The 22,214-nt window shown below is 46.4% G+C and overlaps 4 protein-coding genes across 4 annotated transcripts; 2 read left to right on the top strand and 2 right to left on the bottom strand.

Moving 5' to 3' along the window:
* Positions 1-1,900: 1,900 nt before the first annotated feature.
* Positions 1,901-12,060, bottom strand: LOC139573212 (oxidative stress-induced growth inhibitor 2-like). The gene is made up of 6 exons (XM_071396419.1): positions 11,624-12,060; positions 6,127-6,221; positions 4,433-4,569; positions 4,127-4,318; positions 3,829-3,923; positions 1,901-3,563 (listed from the first exon to the last, which is right to left on the bottom strand). The coding sequence occupies exons 2-6, from the start codon at positions 6,191-6,193 to the stop codon at positions 2,366-2,368; spliced, it is 1,689 nt and encodes a 562-aa protein (XP_071252520.1). The 5' UTR covers positions 6,194-6,221; positions 11,624-12,060; the 3' UTR covers positions 1,901-2,365.
* A 3,413-nt stretch (positions 12,061-15,473) lies between these two features.
* Positions 15,474-16,831, top strand: LOC139572555 (complement C1q-like protein 2). Its single transcript, XM_071395267.1, has 5 exons — positions 15,474-15,490; positions 15,590-15,672; positions 15,746-15,808; positions 16,025-16,153; positions 16,423-16,831. The coding sequence occupies exons 1-5, from the start codon at positions 15,474-15,476 to the stop codon at positions 16,701-16,703; spliced, it is 573 nt and encodes a 190-aa protein (XP_071251368.1). The 3' UTR covers positions 16,704-16,831.
* LOC139573210 (protein FAM237B-like) lies at positions 16,830-18,756 on the bottom strand. Its single transcript, XM_071396416.1, has 2 exons — positions 18,446-18,756; positions 16,830-17,760 (listed from the first exon to the last, which is right to left on the bottom strand). The coding sequence occupies exon 2, from the start codon at positions 17,723-17,725 to the stop codon at positions 17,267-17,269; it is 459 nt and encodes a 152-aa protein (XP_071252517.1). The 5' UTR covers positions 17,726-17,760; positions 18,446-18,756; the 3' UTR covers positions 16,830-17,266.
* A 246-nt stretch (positions 18,757-19,002) lies between these two features.
* LOC139573208 (GTP-binding protein 10-like) lies at positions 19,003-22,169 on the top strand. Its single transcript, XM_071396412.1, has 10 exons — positions 19,003-19,137; positions 19,534-19,727; positions 19,905-19,996; positions 20,135-20,279; positions 20,373-20,446; positions 20,597-20,649; positions 20,836-20,943; positions 21,054-21,131; positions 21,263-21,386; positions 21,502-22,169. Exons 1-10 carry the CDS (start codon positions 19,105-19,107, stop codon positions 21,741-21,743), a joined length of 1,143 nt encoding a protein of 380 aa, XP_071252513.1. The 5' UTR covers positions 19,003-19,104; the 3' UTR covers positions 21,744-22,169.
* The last annotated feature ends 45 nt before the right edge of the window (positions 22,170-22,214 follow it).

Below are 22,214 nucleotides of genomic sequence, written 5' to 3'. Positions count from 1 at the left end.
CTGTCTGTTGTGAACAGGAGAAGACCGTGGGATATATGTTGTAAGACAGTAGTAGAAAACCCTGGTTAGACCCCAGGGGTTGGGGAACCTGCTGTTTCCTTTTATTAATCAACCCCTAGTTAACCCTTCTCATCAAGGCACCTACTGTGTAGATTGGACATGTAGGTGTAATTAGCCATAAGCCAATGGTCTATCTGGGGGCAAGGTTGAGTGACTACCACCACCTTACATTTACACATATCCACTGATTCATATTTTCAGGTCTGGATGTAGTGCCTAGGGGCTGGTTAGTTTGGAATACAGCATATTGACCAGGAACTGTCCATACATTTTCAGTTTGCTGATCTTGTCAACAACCTATATTTTATTCCAATTCCACAATTTGTTTCGTTTTTTCTTTTCTGCAAGCAGCTTCAGTCTTGAGGATGACTGAATGCGGAAATAAACTGCATATGAATACACACATTCTAATGGCGACTGACTGGTTCAATAAATGAATGAAACTCTACCCTCAGTCCTCACAGCTTTACATACAGTGACAGGTATTTGGCACAACAGACACATGAGGCGTATGATGGCTGTGTGAAAGTGACATTGTATGAGAAATGTCACAGAGAACACTATACGGACCTGGAATCAGCAACAGGCATAATATTTACTCCATAATGGCAACCAGAAAATGTGCATTTAACATAGTCATTATGACTTCAATAGGCGATAGTCAACTCCTGATAAATGCAATGGACTAGCAGTTTTGTATTCAGACTGGTGGACGTCAATGAATGCACCAACAGTTTGCGTTTATCCAATGTACACATATCAGGAGTCATCGACTAGTAGTATTTTATAGACCCCTTTCTGTGTTAACATTGCTGCAAATTGGTGGCAGCAAAAAAGCCTATATTTAGATGTTACTTATGAGTGCATTTCACACTACTTTTGGATTATAATTGGATTTTAAGGCTCGTATGAATGTCCTGCTTAATATAATGTTTGTGTTATCCCAAATCAACTGCATTATACTTAAAAAACACTTCAACTTCAACCAGTAAAATGGCTATTTGGCTAGCTTTTGCTACAGCCTATGTCAATGAGCGTTAGCATTCTAGCTAACAACTGCTGTATCCAAAATAGTAATTTTTCAAAGATACCAACCAAATATAATCTTAGCGACTGTTCCAGCTAGAATCAAAACACCACGGTAAGCGTATGAGACCCCAAAAAGTTATTTTGTTAAGAGTAATATCGTAAATCCAGGCTATGTTGAATGGACGCAGGTGGCGATGGCTTTCTTACTGCAGCCAAGAGTCACGCGCATCTGCATGACTTCAGTGTCTCTAAAAAACACTATTTGGCATTTTGTTATGGTCTAACATCAATAGAGAACTCTTGTGCCCCATTGGTTGAAATCAGGCTGACATGTACAGTAAGTTAGCAATGAGTTATCTGATCCAGAATACATTCAGGACAGGTGTGTGAGTGGAAGGGTTTGCATAGGAAAAACGTTAAGAGGAGCGCTCCAACCATAGTGAGTTAGTTGTACTTCGTCTGATTAGGATGGTGATGGGGTTTTTGATTCATCTCTTATTCATCCGTTACTTCAACGTTCCCATTACATCCTGGTCTGCCAGATACTGCTTGGGGTCTGTAGCTTGGCACTGATGAGAAACTCAGAATTGAGATGATGGCAGAAACACTATAGCAGCTATGGGCCTATCTCTACAAAGTTCCATTTCCTTGAAGCTTTAAAGGGGAGTTGTAGTGGTTCACAGTCCATTGCATGGTGAAGGCCATCCGATAAATAGTAGAACAATTGTTTAAAGTAGATGAGAAATCAGAAAATGCACTTGCTTGAAAGACAAGGTGAGCAAATAACAAAAACTCAAGACATTACAAAATGTCACATATGACTTTAAAAAACATTGTCACACTGCAGATTGGATTTCTGGATAGAGGACATTAAACCCTGTGACAGCTTCCCAGCAGAAACCAGAACAGTGGAGCTGTAACAGGTGGTGGGCTGAACCTGGTCATGTACTGTAACTCTAGCCTGCCTCCACTTCCATTGTTTTCAGTTCTCTCAGAAGTGGTAAGAAAGCTTCAGAGTTCAAATAGGTATGTCCACTGCAAACAATAAAATATTAAAAACGTACTGCTTGGCTTTGCCCTTTTAACTCAGAACTCCATTGGTAATAGTAGCTATTTTTACTAAGATGAACCCCCTCCTCTTCCTCCTTCCTCTCCTCCCTTTCTCCACCTCCTTCCTCTCCTTTCTCCTTTCGCTTAAATAAAGATGCCTCTTCCTCCTCTCTCCCTCTCCCTTCCAACTCATTCACCACCTCATTCCTCTCCATCCACACTTCACCTAGATAAACTCCCCTCCTCCTACTCCTCCCCCTTCTGCGATCAGCTTGCCTTTCTTCTTCAGTCTCTTGAGCAGGCAGGAGGCAATGCCTAGAGCACCGCCCTTTAGGAAGCGAACAAAGTTGTCTCCCACCAGCGGGCCCATGGCGAACAGTCCTGGGTCCTTGGTGCACTCGAAGGTGTAGGGGTGCACATCCACAGGATTCTGCTTGCAGGAGATGGGTTTGGTGGGGTCCAGTCCCAGGTACTGGCCCTGGCCCTTGAGGAAGAACAGGTTGGGGTGGGTGCCGATCAACACCAGGGCCATGGAGATCTTAAAGGCCTTGAGGGAGTTGCTCCCCTGCAGGACACACTTCATGTCTGGCTGGAAGGACACCACGCAGTGCTCTGGGAAGCTGGTGTAGTCAGGGAACAGAACGGGACCACCACTGGTGGCCATAGTTGTGGTGGGTTGGGGCTTGGAGCACATCTTGGAGCAGACTGAGGCGGCCATGCTGGGAAGGGCATTGGTGGTGGAGGTGGCAGCCATGTTTGGTGTTGCGTGGGTCTGGGAGTGCATCATGTGGTAGACCTTGTGGTATTCTGGGTAGAGGGTCTTGGGTAGCTGTTTAAAGATGAGGCCTGGGTCGTCTATGTGTTTGCGGAAGGCATGCAGCACGGAAATGTTGTTGTTACAAGCGCACAAAACTGCATCCGCTGCGCTTAACCCCGCCCCCACGATCAGCACCGGATCAGAGTTTGGCCCAAGCTTCTTCCGGCTCACAGCCAATCCCAGAGCAGAGATGCTGTGGAACACGAAGGGAAGCTCCTCCCCCTCCACACCCAGCTGAGCTGGTGAATCAGACGCGCCCGTGGCCAGAACTACATTCTCCGAAAACAGGCAGAAAGGAACGTGGGTGTCGCCCTGCACCCGCTGGTACCCCCTCACCTCCCACAGGCCCCCACCTTCCTCTTCGTCTACACCCTCACCCTCCCTCCCCTCGTACACCCCCTTTCCCCCCTCGTACACCCCCTTTCCCTCCTCCCCCAAACCTCCATGACCATTCTCTAGACCCTCCCCCTCGTGTCCACGGAAAAGTTTCTGCACAGAGGTCACGTAGGTGTTGTCAACAAAGTTCTGCTTCAGGCCCATCAGCTTGACGTAGTTACGGTAGTAAGACGAGATCTCCTCTGGAGTGGCCCGGTCGTTGGTCACGCCCCTGGGGGGGGGGGGGTTAGAGCACTCGTTGTCAAACAAAAGATCCTTTAGTAAACTCTGTTAAATTTTGAATCTATTTAACTTAATTGCAGCATCTCTCTATCTCTTTCCATCCCTCCCTCCTTCCCTCTGCATTTGCCATATGTCAGTACCTGCATTTGCCATATGTCAGTACCTGCATTTGCCATATGTCAGTACCTGCATTTGCCATTGTCAGTACCTGCATTTCCCATATGTCAGTACCTGCATTTGCCATATGTCAGTACCTGCATTTGCCATTGTTAGTCAGGTCTCGGTAGTTGATCCCTGGCAGTTCCATCCAGATGCCCAGACTGATGGTCAGCATGGAGCCCTCCATCACCTAGAAGAGAGAGAAAAGAGAGAGGATTGGAGGTGAGGATTTTAAGAACGTAGTTTAGGTTTAGCATTGGAACATAGGGATGAGGAGATTTGGGGGTGAAGTCTTTCCAGGTTTCCCAGGCATAGCTCTGCCCAGCACCATGGGTGAGGTTAGGCGTAAATGAATGGGGAAAGGAGGGTATAAGCTGTTTAGGAATAACTCACGTGCCAGGCCCCTCCAGGCGTAGCCCTGCCCAGCACCAGGTGAGGGAGGTGCTGCTGCTTGTCTCTTCTCCACTGTAGCACAGGGGGAAACTCGTAGCCAAAATCAGCATTGGGGTGCAGCAGGGTGTCAAACAGCACCGCTACAGGGTTTCCTGACCGCCCCTCCAGACCTTCACTCAGATACTCCAGATCCTGCATAGAGAGACTAGACTTTATCATGTTTCAATGTTTATGGGTTTGTCAACTGTGATCTGTGTGTGTGTGTGTGTGCTGTATGTGTGTTTAATGCAATGCTTTGATGTTCACCTGTTCAGTGATGGGCAGGTGTCTGGTCTCCTGTAACTTCCTGTACAGAACAGGGTTTGGGTGAACAGCTGAAGGGTCCAGGTAGGGCTTGTAGCCACTCAGCAGGTAGGACAGGCAGATACCTGATGGCCCGTTACCTACACAGACATACAGAGGAGAGAATCAAATGTTTGCAATGTCAGAGGTTACCTGTGAATGATGACGGCGGGCGAGGTGGGATGGCGAAGGGGTGCTAGCCTCTCAAATCAAATCAAATCAAATCAAATCAAATTTTATTAGTCACATACACATGGTTAGCAGATGTTAATGCGAGTGTAGCGAAATGCTTGTGCTTCTAGTTCCGACAATGCAGAAATAACCAACAGTAATCTAACCTAACAATTCCACAACTACTACCTTACACACACACACAAGTGTAAAGGGATAAAGAATATGTACATAAAGATATATGAATGAGTGGTGGTACAGAACGGCATGGCAGATGCAGTAGATGGTATAGAGTACGGTATATACATATGAGATGAGTACTGTAGGGTATGTAAACATAAAGTGGCATAGTTTAAAGTGGCTAGTGGTACATGTATTACATAAAGATGGCAAGATGCAGTAGATGATATAGAGTACAGTATATACATATGAGATGGGTAATGTAGGGTATGTAAACATTGTATTAAGTGGCATTGTTTAAAGTGGCTAGTGGTACATTTTTACATAATTTCCATCAATTCCCATTTTTAAAGTGGCTGGAGTTGAGTCAGTATGTTGGCAGCGGCCGCTAAATGTTAGTGGTGGCTGTTTAACAGTCTGATGGCCTTGAGATAGAAGCTGTTTTTCAGTCTCTCGGTCCCTGCTTTGATGCACCTGTACTGACCTCGCCTTCTGGATGATAGCGGGGTGAACAGGCAGTGGCTTGGGTGGTTGTTGTCCTTGATGATCTTTATGGCCTTCCTGTGACATCGGGTGGTGTAGGTGTCCTGGAGGGCAGGTAGTTTGCCCCTGGTGATGCGTTCTGCAGACCTCACTACCCTCTGGAGAGCCTTACGGTTGTGGGCGGAGCAGTTGCCGTACCAGGCGGTGATACAGCCCGACAGGATGCTCTCGATTGTGCATCTGTAGAAGTTTGTGAGTGCTTTTGGTGACAAGCCGAATTTCTTCAGCCTCCTGAGGTTGAAGAGGCGCTGCTGCGCCTTCTTCACAACGCTGTCTGTGTGGGTGGACCAATTCAGTTTGTCCGTGATGTGTACACCGAGGAACTTAAAACTTTCCACCTTCTCCACTACTGACCCGTCGATGTGGATAGGGGGGTGCTCCCTCTGCTGTTTCCTGAAGTCCACAATCATCTCCTTTGTTTTGTTGACGTTGAGTGTGAGGTTATTTTCCTGACACCACACTCCGAGGGCCCTCACCTCCTCCCTGTAGGCCGTCTCGTCGTTGTTGGTAATCAAGCCTACCACTGTAGTGTCATCCGCAAACTTGATGATTGAGTTGGAGGCGTGCATGGCCACGCAGTCGTGGGTGAACAGGGAGTACAGGAGAGGGCTCAGAACGCACCCTTGTGGGGCCCCAGTGTTGAGGATCAGCGGGGTGGAGATGTTGTTACCTACCCTCACCACCTGGGGGCGGCCCCACCACCTCGGGGCAGAGTTAGAGGTTAGGGTTAGATGTTAGCGGTCAGAGGTTAGGGCTAAACATACCTATGATGACCACAGGCAGGGTGGGGGGATGCTCTCGAGGCACAGTGGTCTCTTCCAGAAGAGGCATGGCTGTAGCCAGGGCCAGAGCCGGCACACTGAGAGAGAGAGAGAGAGAGAGAGAGAGAGAGAGAGAGAGAGAGAGAGAGAGAGAGAGAGAGAGAGAGAGAGAGAGAGAGAGAGAGAGAGAGAGAGAGAGAGAGAGAGAGAGAGAGAGAGAGAGAGAGAGAGAGAGAGAGAGAGAGAGAGAGAGAGAGAGAGAGAGAGAGAGAGAGAGAGAGAGAGAGAGAGAGAGAGAAAAGGGGTCACCATGGTGACAGGATGGATGGATACTCGTAAACAAAGTGAAGATGGTTGGTGGTTGCAGACAGTCTTTCATTCTCTCACTGGTTAAGTGAGTCAGGTACAGTAGAGTGAGTGTGGGACTGCCAAATCATACAGAGAGAATGTCTGCTTGGCCAACAGTAGAGCTGTCGTCCATTAGAGAGTGTTAAAGTTAGTGCCTTTTAGCTGAGAGAGAGGGTTGTGGTCTGTGAAATTACTGTAGTTGTCACTTCTCAGTCTGCTTCTCAGTCTGGTGTGACAGGTTCAAACCGGACTGGATCGGCCGTCGACGGTTGTTGTTTTATGTGAGCGTAGATCCCTTCCCTCGGTCTGTCTCTATCGACGCTCAGCTGACTCTCCAGCACACACACAGGGAATAAAACAACTCTATTCATCCTGCTATTGTGTCCGTCTCTCTCTCTGTTTCTTTCTTTCTCTGTCTGTCTCTCTCTCTCTGTACACACACACACACACAGTCATGACCCCCCTCATATACACACACACAAATCCAATCAGGACCACAACACCCCTCCCTCCCACCCCACACCACCCCTCCTCTGCCACCCCGCCGCGCCCCCTGCATCGTACACACAGCCCGTGGCTAGACGAACCTCCTCTTCCCAAACAAAAGACAGTAAGCATCAAATCTATGGAGGCTCAGGTCTGTTGTGCCACGGTGCCATTGTGTGTGTGTGTGTATGCGTGTTTATGTTATGTGGCGGTGCCATTGTGTGCCCGGCGGGGTGGAAATCCCCCCTGATCACTCCCAGCAGGCTCTAATCCTGCCAGGCCTGTTTATATATTTACAGCCCTTTTCACCGGCCGGTGCAGTGGGAATGTAGACCTGGCACGCTGACAAACTAGACAAGAGGGGCGCGCCTCCCTACCCCCATCCCCGTACACACCAACAGAACATCTCCCCTCTAACCCTGCCTCATGCACACACCTCCTCCCGGTTCCCCTGCTTCCCACAGGTCATCCACACCCTCTCCCCTCCCACCTCCCTCTGACATGCACCCACCATCCCTCCCACCTCCCTCTGAAATGCACCCACCATCCCTTCCCACTCCCCCTCACACCTCCCTCTGACATGCACCCACCAAGCCTCCCACCTCCCTCTGACATGCACCCACCATCCCTCCCACCTCCCCTCTGACATGCACCCACCATCCCTTCCCACTCCCCCTCCCACCTCCCTCTGACATGCACCCACCAAGCCTCCCACCTCCCCTCTGACATGCACCCATCTTCCCTCCCACCTCCCCTCTGACATGCACCCACCTCCCCTCCCACCTCCCCTCTGACATGCACCCACCATCCCTCCCACCTCCCCTCTGACATGCACCCACCATCCCTCCCACCTCCCCTCTGACATGCACCCACCATCCCTCCCACCTCCCCTCTGAAATGCACCCACCATCCCTTCCCACTCCCCCTCCCACCTCCCCTCTGACATGCACCCACCATCCCTTCCCACTCCCCCTCCCACCTCCCCTCTGACATGCACCCACCATCCCTTCCCACTCCCCCTCCCACCTCCCTCTGACATGCACCCACCATCCCTCCCACCTCCCCTCTGAATTGCACCCATCTCCCCTCCCACCTCCCTTCTGAAATGCACCCACCATCCCTCCCACCTCCCCTCTGACATGCACCCACCTCCCCTCCCACCTCCCCTCTGACATGCACCCACCTCCCCTCTGACATGCACTCAAAACTTTTAGAACTTCTACCTGGGTTACTGTAAAGCACTTTGTGATTTTTTTGTTGTTAAAAGCACTATATACAGTGGGGAGAACAAGTATTTGATACACTGCCGATTTTGCAGGTTTTCCTACTTACAAAGCATGTAGAGGTCTGTAATTTTTATCATAGGTACACTTCAACTGTGAGAGACGGAATCTAAAACGAAAATCCAGAAAATCACATTGTATGATTTTTAAATAATTAATTTGCATTTTATTGCATGACATAAGTATTTGATCACCTACCAACCAGTAAGAATTCCGGCTCTCACAGACCTGTTAGTTTTTCTTTAAGAAGCCCTCCTGTTCTCCACTCATTACCTGTATTAACTGCACCTGTTTGAACTCGTTACCTGTATAAAAGACACCTGTCCACACACTCAATCAAACAGATTCCAACCTCTCCAAAATGGCCAAGACCAGAGAGCTGTGTAAGGACATCAGGGATAAAATTGTAGGCCTGCACAAGGCTGGGATGGGCTACAGGACAATAGGCAAGCAGCTTGGTGAGAAGGAAACAACTGTTGGCGCAATTATTAGAAAATGGAAGAAGTTCAAGATGACGGTCAATCACCCTCGGTCTGGGGCTCCATGCAAGATTTCACCTCGTGGGGCATCAATGATCATGAGGAAGGTGAGGGATCAGCCCAGAACTACACGGCAGGACCTGGTCAATGACCTGAAGAGAGCTGGGACCACAGTCTCAAAGAAAACCATTAGTAACACACTACGCCGTCATGGATTAAAATCCTGCAGCGCACGCAAGGTCCCCCTGCTTAAGCCAGTGCATGTCCAGGCCTGTCTGAAGTTTGCCAATGACCATCTGGATGATCCAGAGGAGGAATGGGAGAAGGTCATGTGGTCTGATGAGACAAAAATAGAGCTTTTTGGTCTAACTCCACTCACCGTGTTTGGAGGAAGAAGAAGTATGAGTACAACCCCAAGAACACCATCCCAACCGTGAAGCATGAAGGTGGAAACATCATTCTTTGGGGATGCTTTTCTGCAAAGGGGACAGGACGACTGCACCGTATTGAGGGGAGGATGGATGGGGCCATGTATCGCGAGATCTTGGCCAACAACCTCCTTCCCTCAGTAAGAGCATTGAAGATGGGTCGTGGCTGGGTCTTCCAGCATGACAACGACACGAAGCACACAGCCATGGCAACTAAGGAGTGGCTCCGTAAGAAGCATCTCAAGGTCCTGGAGTGGCCTAGCCAGTCTCCAGACCTGAACCCAATAGAAAATCTTTGGAGGGAGCTGAACGTCCGTATTGCCCAGCGACAGCCCCGAAACCTGAAGGATCTGGAGAAGATCTGTAGGGAGGAGTGGGCCAAAATCCCTGCTGCAGTGTGTGCAAACCTAGTCAAGAACTACAGGAAACGTATGATCTCTGTAATTGCAAACAAAGGTTTCTGTACCAAATATTAAGTTCTGCTTTTCTGATGTATCAAATACTTATGTCATGCAATAAAATGCAAATTAATTACTTAAAAATCATACAATGTGATTTTCTGGATTTTTGTTTTAGATTCCGTCTCTCATAGTTGAAGTGTACCTATGATAAAAATTACAGACCTCTACATGCTTTGTAAGTAGGAAAACCTGCAAAATCGGCAGTGTATCAAATACTTGTTCTCCCCACTGTATATATAAAAACATTTTTTTTTTTTTTAGATTAATACATTGATTTGTTATGCCGTGGCTTGAATGGGTTAGGTGGCAGTGCCAGGGTTGAATGGGTTAGGTGGCAGTGCCAGGGTTGAATGGGTTAGGTGGCAGTGCCAGGGTTGAATGGGTTAGGTGGCAGTGCCAGGGTTGAATGGGTTAGGTGGCAGTGCCAGGGTTGAATGGGTTAGGTGGCAGTGCCAGGGTTGAATGGGTTAGGTGGCAGTGCCAGGGTTGGGGTCAATTTCCTACCAACTTAACAAGCTAGGGGACACTTGTTACATCAGATAAACAATTTTGTTACTCTCAGGGCAAAATTCACTCAGTATCTGCACCTGTACAAAGTCTGTACCTTTTAAGTGTAAACAGGAATAAAGAATAAAATGTTAAATAGGAAGAAAAACTTTACATATTTTTCATGACTTTTATTCGCTGTTAAAAATAACAAGTGCAAACTTTGTACAGGTGCCATGAACTTTGTACTGTGTCGGAATATCAATGGTGTGATATTCAATAGTCTATCATTACCTTTGGCTATTCTCTCTCTCAGCATCTGCACAGTTCTTCCAGTAAATGTGTTTTTTGTTAAGTTTGCTGTGTAAATTGTTCAAAGAAGTCTATTTGTTAAACTTTGAAATCAATGGTTTTTGTTTGGTATACATTTTAAGGTGAAAAATCTGAGTCAAAGCATAATTCCGTTACTGTGGAGATGCCCAGCTTTAGTATTCCCTGCATGTAAAAGTGCTGATATAAAGCCAACTGCATAAGGCTGGCATTCTGAGCTGGAATGTTTGAAATAAATAGGCCTAATAGGTATTTTATCTGTTTTAGCTGTAATTGTGGTTTATGTTCTTGTACTGTAGAGGCTTGTTTACACCACGCACTAACGTGAGTTTGGGGATCTGATCAATATGATCCAATCACTATCTGATTATGTTGTTTTTTTCGTTTACAGATTGTATTAAAATGTGTCTCTAATCCATCCACTGTGTCCGCATTGTGGCAGATTAGCTGTTATTCGACAGATAATCTGGCCAGACAGATAATAATAATATGTATTTAAAGACATTTACTGATTACATAAGTCAATGGTGCTGCTATACAGTGAGTTTAGAGGCAGGTATATTGATGATTTAAATGGTTTGGCTTATGTGCCTGACTGCCTCCGAAGGTGGTCAGGAAGATCGGATCACAATCGGATCACAATGTGGCTGTTAATCGTCTATACCTGTCTACAAATGTGGGTACAATCAGAATGAGGACAAAGTGTGCATGTTAGCACCAGGTATAAACAGGGCTTAATTCAACCCTCCATTTGGCTAACTATGCCTATACCACAATAAGAATTTAGCAATTATGCCTTCCAATTGTGCCATATTTCTGAGACAAAAGTGTATGGTTGTTACTGTAATCAATGTTACATTCTCTTCAAATAGGCTTGTGGATTGCACAATTACCGCCCATCACAGGACTTGTCTAGTCTAAAAGACACTGCGATTTTGGCCCGGTACACAATCTGTACAGCATCCTATATTAGGCTGCTATAGGGTATGCTACTCAGTCTCTCCCTTCCGTGATCTTGAGAGTGATTCCATCGTACCCGGGCGCACATGCGAATAGCGACAATTTCATCATCCTTGTAGGGTACTACCTATAATTTAGGTCAGACACTCCCGGCCATCCTCTAGCTCTCCGCATCCCTCCAAGAGAAAGCAGCAACACCATCCCTCAGCTCTGAGGCGGCAGCTCTGTAGGCTACTTACCTCGGTACGATGTATCTCTATATCTCCCAATCGCTCCTCTGTACGGCCGACGGCCGCCGCTCTCACTGTATATATGCAGTCGCCGGTGGGAGGCTCTATCGAGCTCATGAGATGACACACATACCACCTCCCTCACTCACTCTCACTCTCACTTTCTCTCTCTCTCTCTCTCTCTCTCTCTCTCTCTGCAGTGAACAGACACTGTCTGATGAGATGTGTTTTAACCATTAATGACAGCATCCAATCCTGAATATGCTACTAATGTCACCCGATACTTTTATCTATCCATCTCAAGGACAGATGTCCTTGCTTCAGAAGGAGAGAGAAACCGGTTTCTGTGTTTGACCAAAGACTATGGATTACTGACAAGATACACGTCTCTCCGCCCTACAATGGGAGTCGTTGTCCACAAAGCGGCACCGCGGTCGGTCTAGCTCCCGCCTATCCTCCTCCTGCTCCTCCTCCTTCTTCTTCTTCTTCTTCTTCTTCTGTTGTATTATGGCGGTCCGCAAACAAGCGTTAGAGGTGCATGCCGCCACCTACTGTAGGGTGGTAAGGGTGGAAAAATTTCCATTTTACAAAATAAAAAGACATCATACAAAATTGTCCTACTTAAATTAGTACACTCGTAAGAATATAAGCATTACGAAACCTTACGTAGCAAATAAACCTTACGTAGCAAATTAGCTATTCATTTTTTTAGTTGACTATATCTGACACTCATTGACCGCCATGCAAAAATTAATTTCTTTGTAGGAGAAACAAGGAAAAATCGCCAGCTGGTGGAGGGTGACAGATTTTCCGCCGAGTTGGGCATCTCTCTTCCTCTCTGGTTTGACTTCAGCGTCACATCGAAACTCGTTCATTCGCCCTGCACTGGTAGGGCAGGTATAGGGCGCGAGCACAGATTCGTAGTCTCGGCAAAGAGCGCGCGCTCAAACCATCGCGCGGCTTCTTCTGGTTCAAGAACGGGATCAATTGATCAATTTGATGACGCTAGATTGTAGTAAACATTCATAGTGGGGCGGCAGGTAGCCTAGTGGTTAGAGGGTTGGACTAGTAACCGAGGTTGCAAGATCGAATCCCCGAGCCGACAAGGTAAAAATCTGTCGTTCTGCCACTGAACAAGACAGTTAACCCACTGTCCCTAGGCCGTCATTGAAAATTAGAATTAGTTCTTATCTGACTTGCCTAGTTAAATGAATAAAAAATAAAATATTGTCAGGAAATCAATATATGGGCCCAGACACCCATATTGGAACCGTGGGCTACTAGCAAGGAACTCCTTAAATGGTCATAGAGTGTGACCATGCTAATTTGCTCACCTACATCCAATCTTCATTAGCTACAAGTCAGTCTCAATCTCAATAATCAACCACCCTCATAGTATTTAAACGGCATCCTTCTTCATGCCTTTGTACATCTGTCTTACAAACAGTCTGTATGACAAGTGCATGCTGTTTCTTGACTCGACCCATCCTATAGGCACCCTGTGCAAAGGCGGGCCAGCTCAACCCTGGTCCATGACCGGCTACACTCTGGGGTTAGCGCCGCGAGCAGGCTCAGCACAACCTCGACTCCTCAGGCTTCTTGCACAATGGGAGCAGCCAGCTCAACCTCGGTTCACTTCCGGGAGGGGCCACCATGGCCTACGGCTGGAGTTGGCCCTGCCAGCAGGCTCAGCACAACTACTTGTTCACAAATGGAGGCTGACCCAGCCTGGAGGCCAGCTACCAACCCCAATCCATGACTGGGGGCTCCCCGACCACCATCCAACTCAACCCTCATGCCAAACTATCAATGCTACCCCTTCCAACGTGTTCATCAGATGGTGAGAAGCCAAACTTGTGAAATTTGTCACAATCATCTAGGCCCTATTGGTCCCCAAGAACACCAAATGTTTCTTTGACATACCAATAGACCCAATAAAAATCTATACTGAACAAAAGTATAAATGCAACATGCAATCATTTGAACGATTTTACTGAGTTACAGTTCATATAAGAAAATCTGTCAAAATTGAAATAAATAAATTAGGCCCCTAATCTTTGGATTTCACATGACTGGGCAGGGGCGCAGTCATGGGTGGGCATAGGCACACCCACCTGGAGCCAGGCCCAGCCAATCAGAATGAGTTTTTCCCCACAAAAGGGTGACTGATCTCAGACGATCCCGCAGGTGAGGAAGCCTGTTGTGGAGGTCCTGGGCTGGCGTGGTTACACATGGTCTGCAGTTGTGAGGACGGTTGGACATACTGCTAAATTCTCTAAAACGACATTGGAGGTGGCTTATGGTAGAGAAACTAACATTCCTGCAGTCAGCATGCCAATTGCACACTCCCTCAAAACTTGACATATCTGTGGCATTGTGATGTGTGACAAAACTGCATATTTTAGAGTGGCCTTTTATTGTCCCCAGCACAAGGTGTACCTGTGTAATGCCGTTTAATCAGCTTATTGATATGCCACACCTGTCAGGTGGATGGATTATCTTGGCAAAGGAGAAATGCTCACTAACAGGAATGTAAACAAATTTGTGCACAAAATTTGAGAGAAATAAGCTTTTTGTGCACATGGAAAATGTATGAGATCTTTTATTTCAGCTCATGAATAAGGGGACCAACACTTTACATGTTGTGTTTATATTTTTGTTGTTGTTTGTAACACATTAGCTTGAAAATCAAATGGAACAAAATCGTTTAAAAAAATTATACTGAACAAAAATATAAACGCAATACGTAAAGTTTTGGTCTCTGTAGAGTGATGTCATTCTCCCTAACCCCTCCACTCTGGCCCTGAGCCCATGTCCCAGACAGACAGAACAACAACACCAGCAGAGTTACAGCATCCCTCATTCTGAAACAATACCTCTTCAGAACTAATGTAGTCTACTGGGCTCAGTCCTCTTCTTTATACACACTGGTCTTGGTAACCTGATGCATGAGAAACCAACACATGTTGCAACTCAGTGGAACATGTTAAAATATCACCAAGGACAAGTGAAGTCATGGGTAAACCGTACACAAATACAGGTGCACACCAGTGTACAATACAATAGCCTGTCAAAATGTGATGCAATTATTCACTGGAAGCAGAATTGAGCAATATCTGCTAGATGGGCCAGAGTGGAGGGGTTAGGGAGAATGACATCACTCTGCAGGGTCACAGCGAACAGGGGGAGAGCAGTAATAATGGTGGTCCTGACATCTGGGCTCAGCTGAAAGCACTGAGAGACAAGGTGCACAATATGGGAACCATCCTGGTGGAGCAGAGAGTGGAGCTGAGGTACATGGGAAACAGATTGACAGCTAGTGAGAGCCAAGTGGAGGAACTGAAGAGAGACAATGCAGGTAATGAGGATTTTTATTGTATGAAATAAATCATTTGACTTTACATGTAGGTCCAATGGCAAGTTAGCATTTTTTGTTATGAATCTTGTTCTGGAGGCAGCTCTGCAGAGTGGTCACTAGCTGGCACAGCCACAAAGTCAAACCCTAACCCTTAACTTTAACATTAACCACACTGCTAACCCTAATGCATAACCTTAAATTAATACCAAAAAGTTTATTTTTGTTTTCATGGATTTTTACAATAATAGCCACTTTTGACATTGCAGCTGGCCCATCTAGCGGAGATTGCTCAGTTCTGCTTCCAGGGCAAGATTCATGCCAATGAACGTCAACCTGCGGTCCATTCACTCTAAGCTACTCTGGGAGACTTGTTCGATTGCCTGAATTAAATCATTATAATTTCTGAATACATTGTCATGTTATTTCAGCCCTGGAGACCAGATTGAGCGTCAGTGAGAGGCTGGGAGAGGAGCTGAAGAGAGACAATGCAGGTATGCGGATATGATCATAAGCAATCAGTAGGGAATTATTACTATTGATACAATTTAGTAGCAATCAACAATAGCTTGAAGATGACATGCTTGAAAGTATTTTTTTATTTTATTCTACAACTCCAGCCAAGCAGCAGCACTGTCAGCCAGGGAGGCAAGAGTGACAGCCAGTGAGAGCCAGATAGAGGTGCTGAAGACAGACAATGCAGGTAATATGAATATATGGCTTACAAATAATTACAGATAAGTCTAGGTAACTTTGATGTGTTGTTGTTATATCAGCCCAGGCAGCAGAACTGTCTGCCTTGGGGAGCCAGGTGGAGGAGCTGAAGAGGGAGAACACAGGTAAACAGACAAACAACTTTATTTCAAATTTGCTCTGTTAAAACTTTAGTTCTGAAATGCGTCAATCACCCCTTTTTTGTCATTTATTTTCAAGGTTTGAATTGTTGCCTTTCTTCTTGTCTGCTGATTTTTCAAAAAATATCTTGCATTGTTCATTTTTACTTGTTTCTCCATTATCATTATATATGTATCCTGTGTACTCCCCTGTGCTCAAAGATAGACCAAAGGTGGCCTTCTCTGCTGGTTTGACTAACTCAGGAAAAGTAGGACCTTTCAATACTGAGACCCAGCTGATCTACACCAAGGTCTTCACAAACATCGGCAACACCTACAACCCAAATACAGGTAGGTACTGCTTACACATCAATACACATGTCCAAGTGGACCAGTGGCAGAGTCCAAGATAACTAAACATGCTGCTCCAATGTCCATGGTAGGCGGCTGTCGACTGACTGATCTACAAATCAACTTGCATCATAAATAACTAGTCTATTTTATTTGTAGATCAGTCAGTCACAATTTACCCATGATACATTGCGTTGTTGACGCTCTCGTACAAGGCCCATGAGAAACTGACAGTGTTGTTGATCTCTCTCTGCTTCCCTCTGATGCAGGTATCTTCACAGCACCAGTGAGAGGAGTCTACTACTTCCGATTCTCTATGGTTTCTTATGAAACCGCATTGCTTGGGGGTCTAAACATGTACAGGAATGGCCAGAGAATATTGCATAATGGTCAGTATTACAATGCTGGGAATGAGTATGTGTGCAATGGAGTGACTCTGCATCTGCAAAAGGGTGATACGGTCCATATGCGCCTTCCCAACGGCTGGGCAGTGTATGACGATGATTCTAACCACAGCACCTTCAGTGGCTTCCTGCTCTTCCCTATGTGAGAATAATCTACTGGTATAAAGCCTCCTATAGGGCTCAATGTTATTTTGACATAGTCATATACATGGATAAACATTCCAATGGACTGCCAAACGTTGGTTGCCCAATAAATAACTGTGAGAAATATAAAGTGTGCGACTTTCTTTATTGTTATTGTTTCAAAATGATTAACAACGCATCTACTGAAAAGCAACATTGAGTTTCTTGAAAATTTGGCGATAATGCAGCAGACTCTCCTAATGCATATCACGGGGGTCCACACAACAGATGGGATATGAATTTAGGCTATAAACTTGACTTCAGACAACTTTTCAGGTTTGAATATGTCTGACAAACGTACATATCTCTTCAAAGAGACATATTAAAGGCCATGTCCTCGGTATAGGCTACTCATGGTGCCAAGAACTGTTCATACACATCCAATCTTTTTCAGCCAACTATCGGAAAACTCTAAATAATAAAACACTAGATCGGGAGGGTGGTAGATTAGAATGGTTCATCTGAAACTCTTGTCACACTTGCAGTAGGCCTACGCATAGTCTTGTGCATAAAGACAACACTCGTTCTATGCGTTATTCTGTGCGTCATTTGGGGAGACTTCCATGACACGCAGCTCGGACAGCGTTGTGGTGAAGCCGCGCTTCCCCAGTCCGTGCGCGCGGGACAGCATGCAGTCCACATACATGGCCCAGTGCTGCGTGAGCTCTAGGAACAGCTCGTTGTGCTTCTGCCTCTGCGACGCCCGCAGGTATGTCATGAAATCCCACAGTGCGCCCCGGCTGTCCGCTAGGCGCAGCCGCCGTGTCTGGATCATCGTGAGGCAAGACGAGTCCCAGCAGCCAGAGTTGATCTCGTCCAGGTTACCGGGAGCCATGAAGCCGCCGAGACCAACACCGAGCCCCACTCCCTCGGCCCCGTCGGTTCCGATCAAAAAGTTGGGCATGGTGTTGGAGGAGACGGTGGAGAGAGTCAGGAGCATACAAAGGCACTGGAGACGACTCCAGCCATGGAGAAAAACCATCATCCGATTTGTGCGATAGGAGAGAGAGCCCCGAGTGGCTAAGAGATGGGAATGCAGAGACAAATAGCTTAAGAGATAGAAGGCTAAAGTGAAATATAGTCTACCGACCTACTGTGACAGATCATATGGCCATCAGACACACATTTAGAAACAGAAAATGTGAGTAGTGAAATCAGAGGTGTGCATAATTGTCTCCCTCTCAAAGAAAAACTAAAATATAGGCTACTTATGTAAGAAATTGTATTAAATACTGGTAACTTGTTTTAACCACTTCTCAGCACAAGCTATACTTGACACAACATGCACCCATCCCCACTACTTTGTCAGACCCACACACACACTCCCCTCCCCCATGAATAGGGCCCTGTGAAAACAAACGCACATGCAGGATGCCTTTGAATGAGACTAGGACAAAGAGCTGTGTGAAAAGCCAATGGAATGTCGACATCAGGCCCGGACAGGACTACCCACGACCCAGATCGACCAATCGGAAGGCCAGACTACAAGATCAACCTACTTTGCTTGTTGCCTATATAATCTGTATGAACTGTTTAGAGGTCTCTCTTCCAACGATTCCATACGAGTCAGACAGAAGGACCCGTGCTGCACGATTTACTAAGATATCTTTACATGTGAATAAACGGCCTTATTATATAATTATCCACCTCGTCCTATGTCTCCACTTGATCTCCTGTCTCCAGTAAACGTTTTACTAACACTTACTTGTTATGTTCCTATCAGCTGTTGCAGTTTTTAAAACCAGCACTCAACGCGAGTGCGTATCCAGTGTGGTTCACTGTGTGGACGTATTGACTGACTCACAAGTCCACTCCATGGCGGAGCTCTTTAGAGTCAAACACCGCGCGCACCTCTTAACCTGTCATAGCCCACATGCAAGGAGCGCACGAGCTGACAGTTGACCAAGGATAGCCTATGAACAAACATGATGTCTGACTGATTGACCAACTGACTGACTGACTGAATGGATGAATTAATGAATTTGGGGTAGGGTATGCTATACAGTTATAAACAAATAGGTCCTAACCTAAAAGGACTTAGCCAATACTAGTGGTGTTTTTGAAAGTTTATCAAAGGAACGTAACCAAATAATTTTTCAAAACACTGATTTCTTTGTAGACTAGGACTACAGGTAAAATCCCACAACATAGCCTAATATTTTGTGTGCATAGTTTAGCTGGGGAGGAGAGGGAGGCGGGACTAGCTACCTTGACTGACGCTGACATCATCGAATCATCGCCCCGTTTGCTGTTTCCTGTTCCACCGCCAAACAACCTATAACAACACATGTGAACGGCTAATCTGACGTCTTCAGGCAAAAATGCCACAAACGTTCTACTGTAACTTCTAAATATTTACTCAAAATGGTTTGGATCAGTAGGATGTGTTACCGGAAGGTTAGTAAACCACTGTTACATTGTAGTTCGCTAACAAGCTAAGTTAGCTATACCAAATATATTTATAATTATAACTAACCCCTCCTGTTTGTGGCTCTACTATCTAGGTAGCCATGATAGGTAGCTTAGTTTGCTAGTAGTAGGTGGTCTTCTGTTGCCCTTCACGGTCAGTTTCGTAGACAGGACTAGCTAGTTGGTTGTGCTGTTCTGTCAGTTTTACATGGTCGTTTCTACAATGAACTTGCTAGCTATGGAAATTTAAATAGTTTCACTGTGTAGCCTAACGTTACTGTCCACGTCATTGTAGAAGACAGTACAATATATTGATTGTTGTAGATACTTCAGTTGTCTGACGCAAAGTGTGAAATGATGTCATCACTACTCTGTTTCCTCCAGTACGGTAACTTCGTGGACAACCTGCGTTTGTATGTGCGAGGGGGCAGTGGGGGGATGGGGCTGCCCCGTCTGGGGGGTCAGGGGGGGAAAGGGGGAGACGTGTGGGTGGTGGCTCAGAAGGAGATGACTCTGAAGAGGGTCAAGGATAAGTCCCCCCAGAAACGCTTCATCGCTGGAGTAGGAACCAACAGCAGGTATGTCTGGACCACAACTCACTGGGTGGACGGTGAGCTCACCGGTCAATCACTTACATATGTAGGCGGCACACACATTGGATAATGCACAAAAGCATTGTACAACAATTATGGCCAATATCTTTTTTGGAAGCATCATGACGTGAACTACCAGCAATCTAATCTGTGTGTGTGTAGTGTCCGTGCTCTGAGGGGGCAGAAAGGAGAGGACCAAGAAGTCATGGCTCCTCCTGGCATTACTGTCACCAACGATGATGGAAAGGTCCTCGGTAAGTCTTTACACATGATACACCTCCTTCACTGACACAAGGCACTGTACTGGTTGAAGATGATGTTGATGTCTGCACTCAGGATGAGAGTGTTGGTTGTAAATTTAACTGACCATAGTTCATCAATCCCCTCCATAGGTAAGCTGAACACTGAGGGGGATCGTGTGCTGGTGGCCAGAGGGGGTCAAGGAGGATCCTACCACTCAGAGTTCCTGCCCAGTAAGGGCCAGACCAGACAGATACGACTGGACCTCAAACTCATCGCTGACCTCGGCCTGGTGGGGTGAGACAGGACGCACACACACACACACACACACACACACACAATCATACAGGAACACATTGACTTCATGATTTCCCCCTCCATCATTACCAGGTTCCCCAATGCAGGAAAGTCCTCTCTACTGACTGCCCTGTCTCACGCCAAACCCCAGATTGCCAGCTATGCCTGTGAGTATTGAGAACACATGTACACACGCATCCCTCTGAAGTGAATGTTCCATATATTACCCAGTTTTTTGTAAAATGTTTGAATGGAGGATGACACCATGATGTTTGAGTTATTTATGAACGGTAAATGTTTGTGTTGTCGTTCTGCAGTCACCACTCTGAGACCGGAGATTGGCAAGGTCATGTATGAAGACCATAAACAGGTAAGAGAAGCAGATGAGGTCACTTCCTTCCTTTTTGTGCGAGTCAATATTTTCCTTCTCCTGATTGGTTCATTCTCAAGATTGTCTTCTGGTTTCTCCATACTCGGTGTTCTCTCTCTCATTGGTTCAATCTGAGTTCTCTCCTCTGATTGGTCCATTCTGTGTTCTCTTCTCGGATTGGTGTAGATCTCAGTGGCAGACCTCCCAGGGCTGATAGAGGGGGCCCACATGAATAGAGGCATGGGCCACCAGTTCCTCAAACACGTGGAGAGGACCAGACAGCTGCTCTTTGTGGTTCGACCTAAACACAAACACAATTTATGGTCAAAGTCTCAAGGAGATTTGTGGTGAGAAAGCCTCTAGCTGTAATACTGATGAAGTCTCTCTTCTCTCTCTGGTCATAGGTGGACGTTTGTGGTTTCCAGCTGGCAAGCAAAATGCCATTTAGGTCTGCTTTTGAGGCTGTTCAACTTTTAATTAAAGTGAGGCTAGCAGGACACATCTACACAGAAACCACCCACTCCCTCCCTCCGAGCACCAGTATCACTATGTTCTCTCTCTCCTTATCCCACTCTCTGCCGCCCGTCCCCTCCTCTCTCGACCCCTCGTATAGGAGTTGGAGCTGTATAAGGAGGATCTCCCGTGTAAGCCTGCTGTGTTGGTGGTCAATAAGATGGACCTGCCTGATGCAGAGGACAAACTCACAGAGCTGCAGGAGCAACTCCTAAACCCACACGGTAATCTAATGATATACATAGATTATAAACTAAGGTAATACTTAGGTAATTAAGGTGTACGATCTGTGACATTAGACTACTCATAGTGCCCCCCTGCTGTGCTTCTCCCTTTCAGAGTTCTCCCACCTGTTACCCGACGATATGCTTCCTAAGAACAACATGGTCTTCAGACACGTGGTTCCTATCTCAGCTGCCACCGGTTTTGGCATCGCACACCTCAAGACCTGTATCCGCCAATCACTAGACAAGGATGCCTCTATGGCAACGGAGTCCCTGCACCGTGATAGGCTACAGGCGCTGAGAGGGGCGGTCCCAGCCAAGAACACATTCACATGGGGCCCCACCGCCTCAGCTTGAGCTGAACTGTGGAACATTCAGGGTTAGTATGTTCTGCAGTTTTGAAAAAGGGTTTGAACTTGATTCATGTTCACTCAGCCTGGAACGTTTTCAATATTGTGGAAGTCAGGGTGATGTTCCTACCTATCATGCCCTAGGTAGGATGACTCCTCGACATTCATCCTGGCTCTGCACCCTGCTTGAGACTATCTATGGAAAACACTGACGATGATGTCACCCACAGTCATAACCCAGGCAAGGGTGTTGTCGTCCTGCCTTCCCCTTATGACCACACTATGGACAGAGTTACAGAGGTCGAGAAAGAGTGCTGACAAAAAGGGGGGGGGAGTATGTTTGTGTTTTTCTGCTGGATGTTGTCTCTGACTGTTTGTTTGATGTAATATGTTGCTTTCCACCATGTAGTAATAAACATGTTAATTAATGCTTCCTCCTTAAGCAATAACCTTTTACCTTAAGGGAAACTAAACATAC

Source organism: Salvelinus alpinus, chromosome 4, assembly GCF_045679555.1.
Source record: "Salvelinus alpinus chromosome 4, SLU_Salpinus.1, whole genome shotgun sequence".
Lineage (NCBI taxonomy): Eukaryota > Metazoa > Chordata > Actinopteri > Salmoniformes > Salmonidae > Salvelinus > Salvelinus alpinus.
The sequence above is the reverse complement of the archived record's forward strand: the minus strand, read 5'-3'. Positions and strand labels throughout refer to the sequence as shown.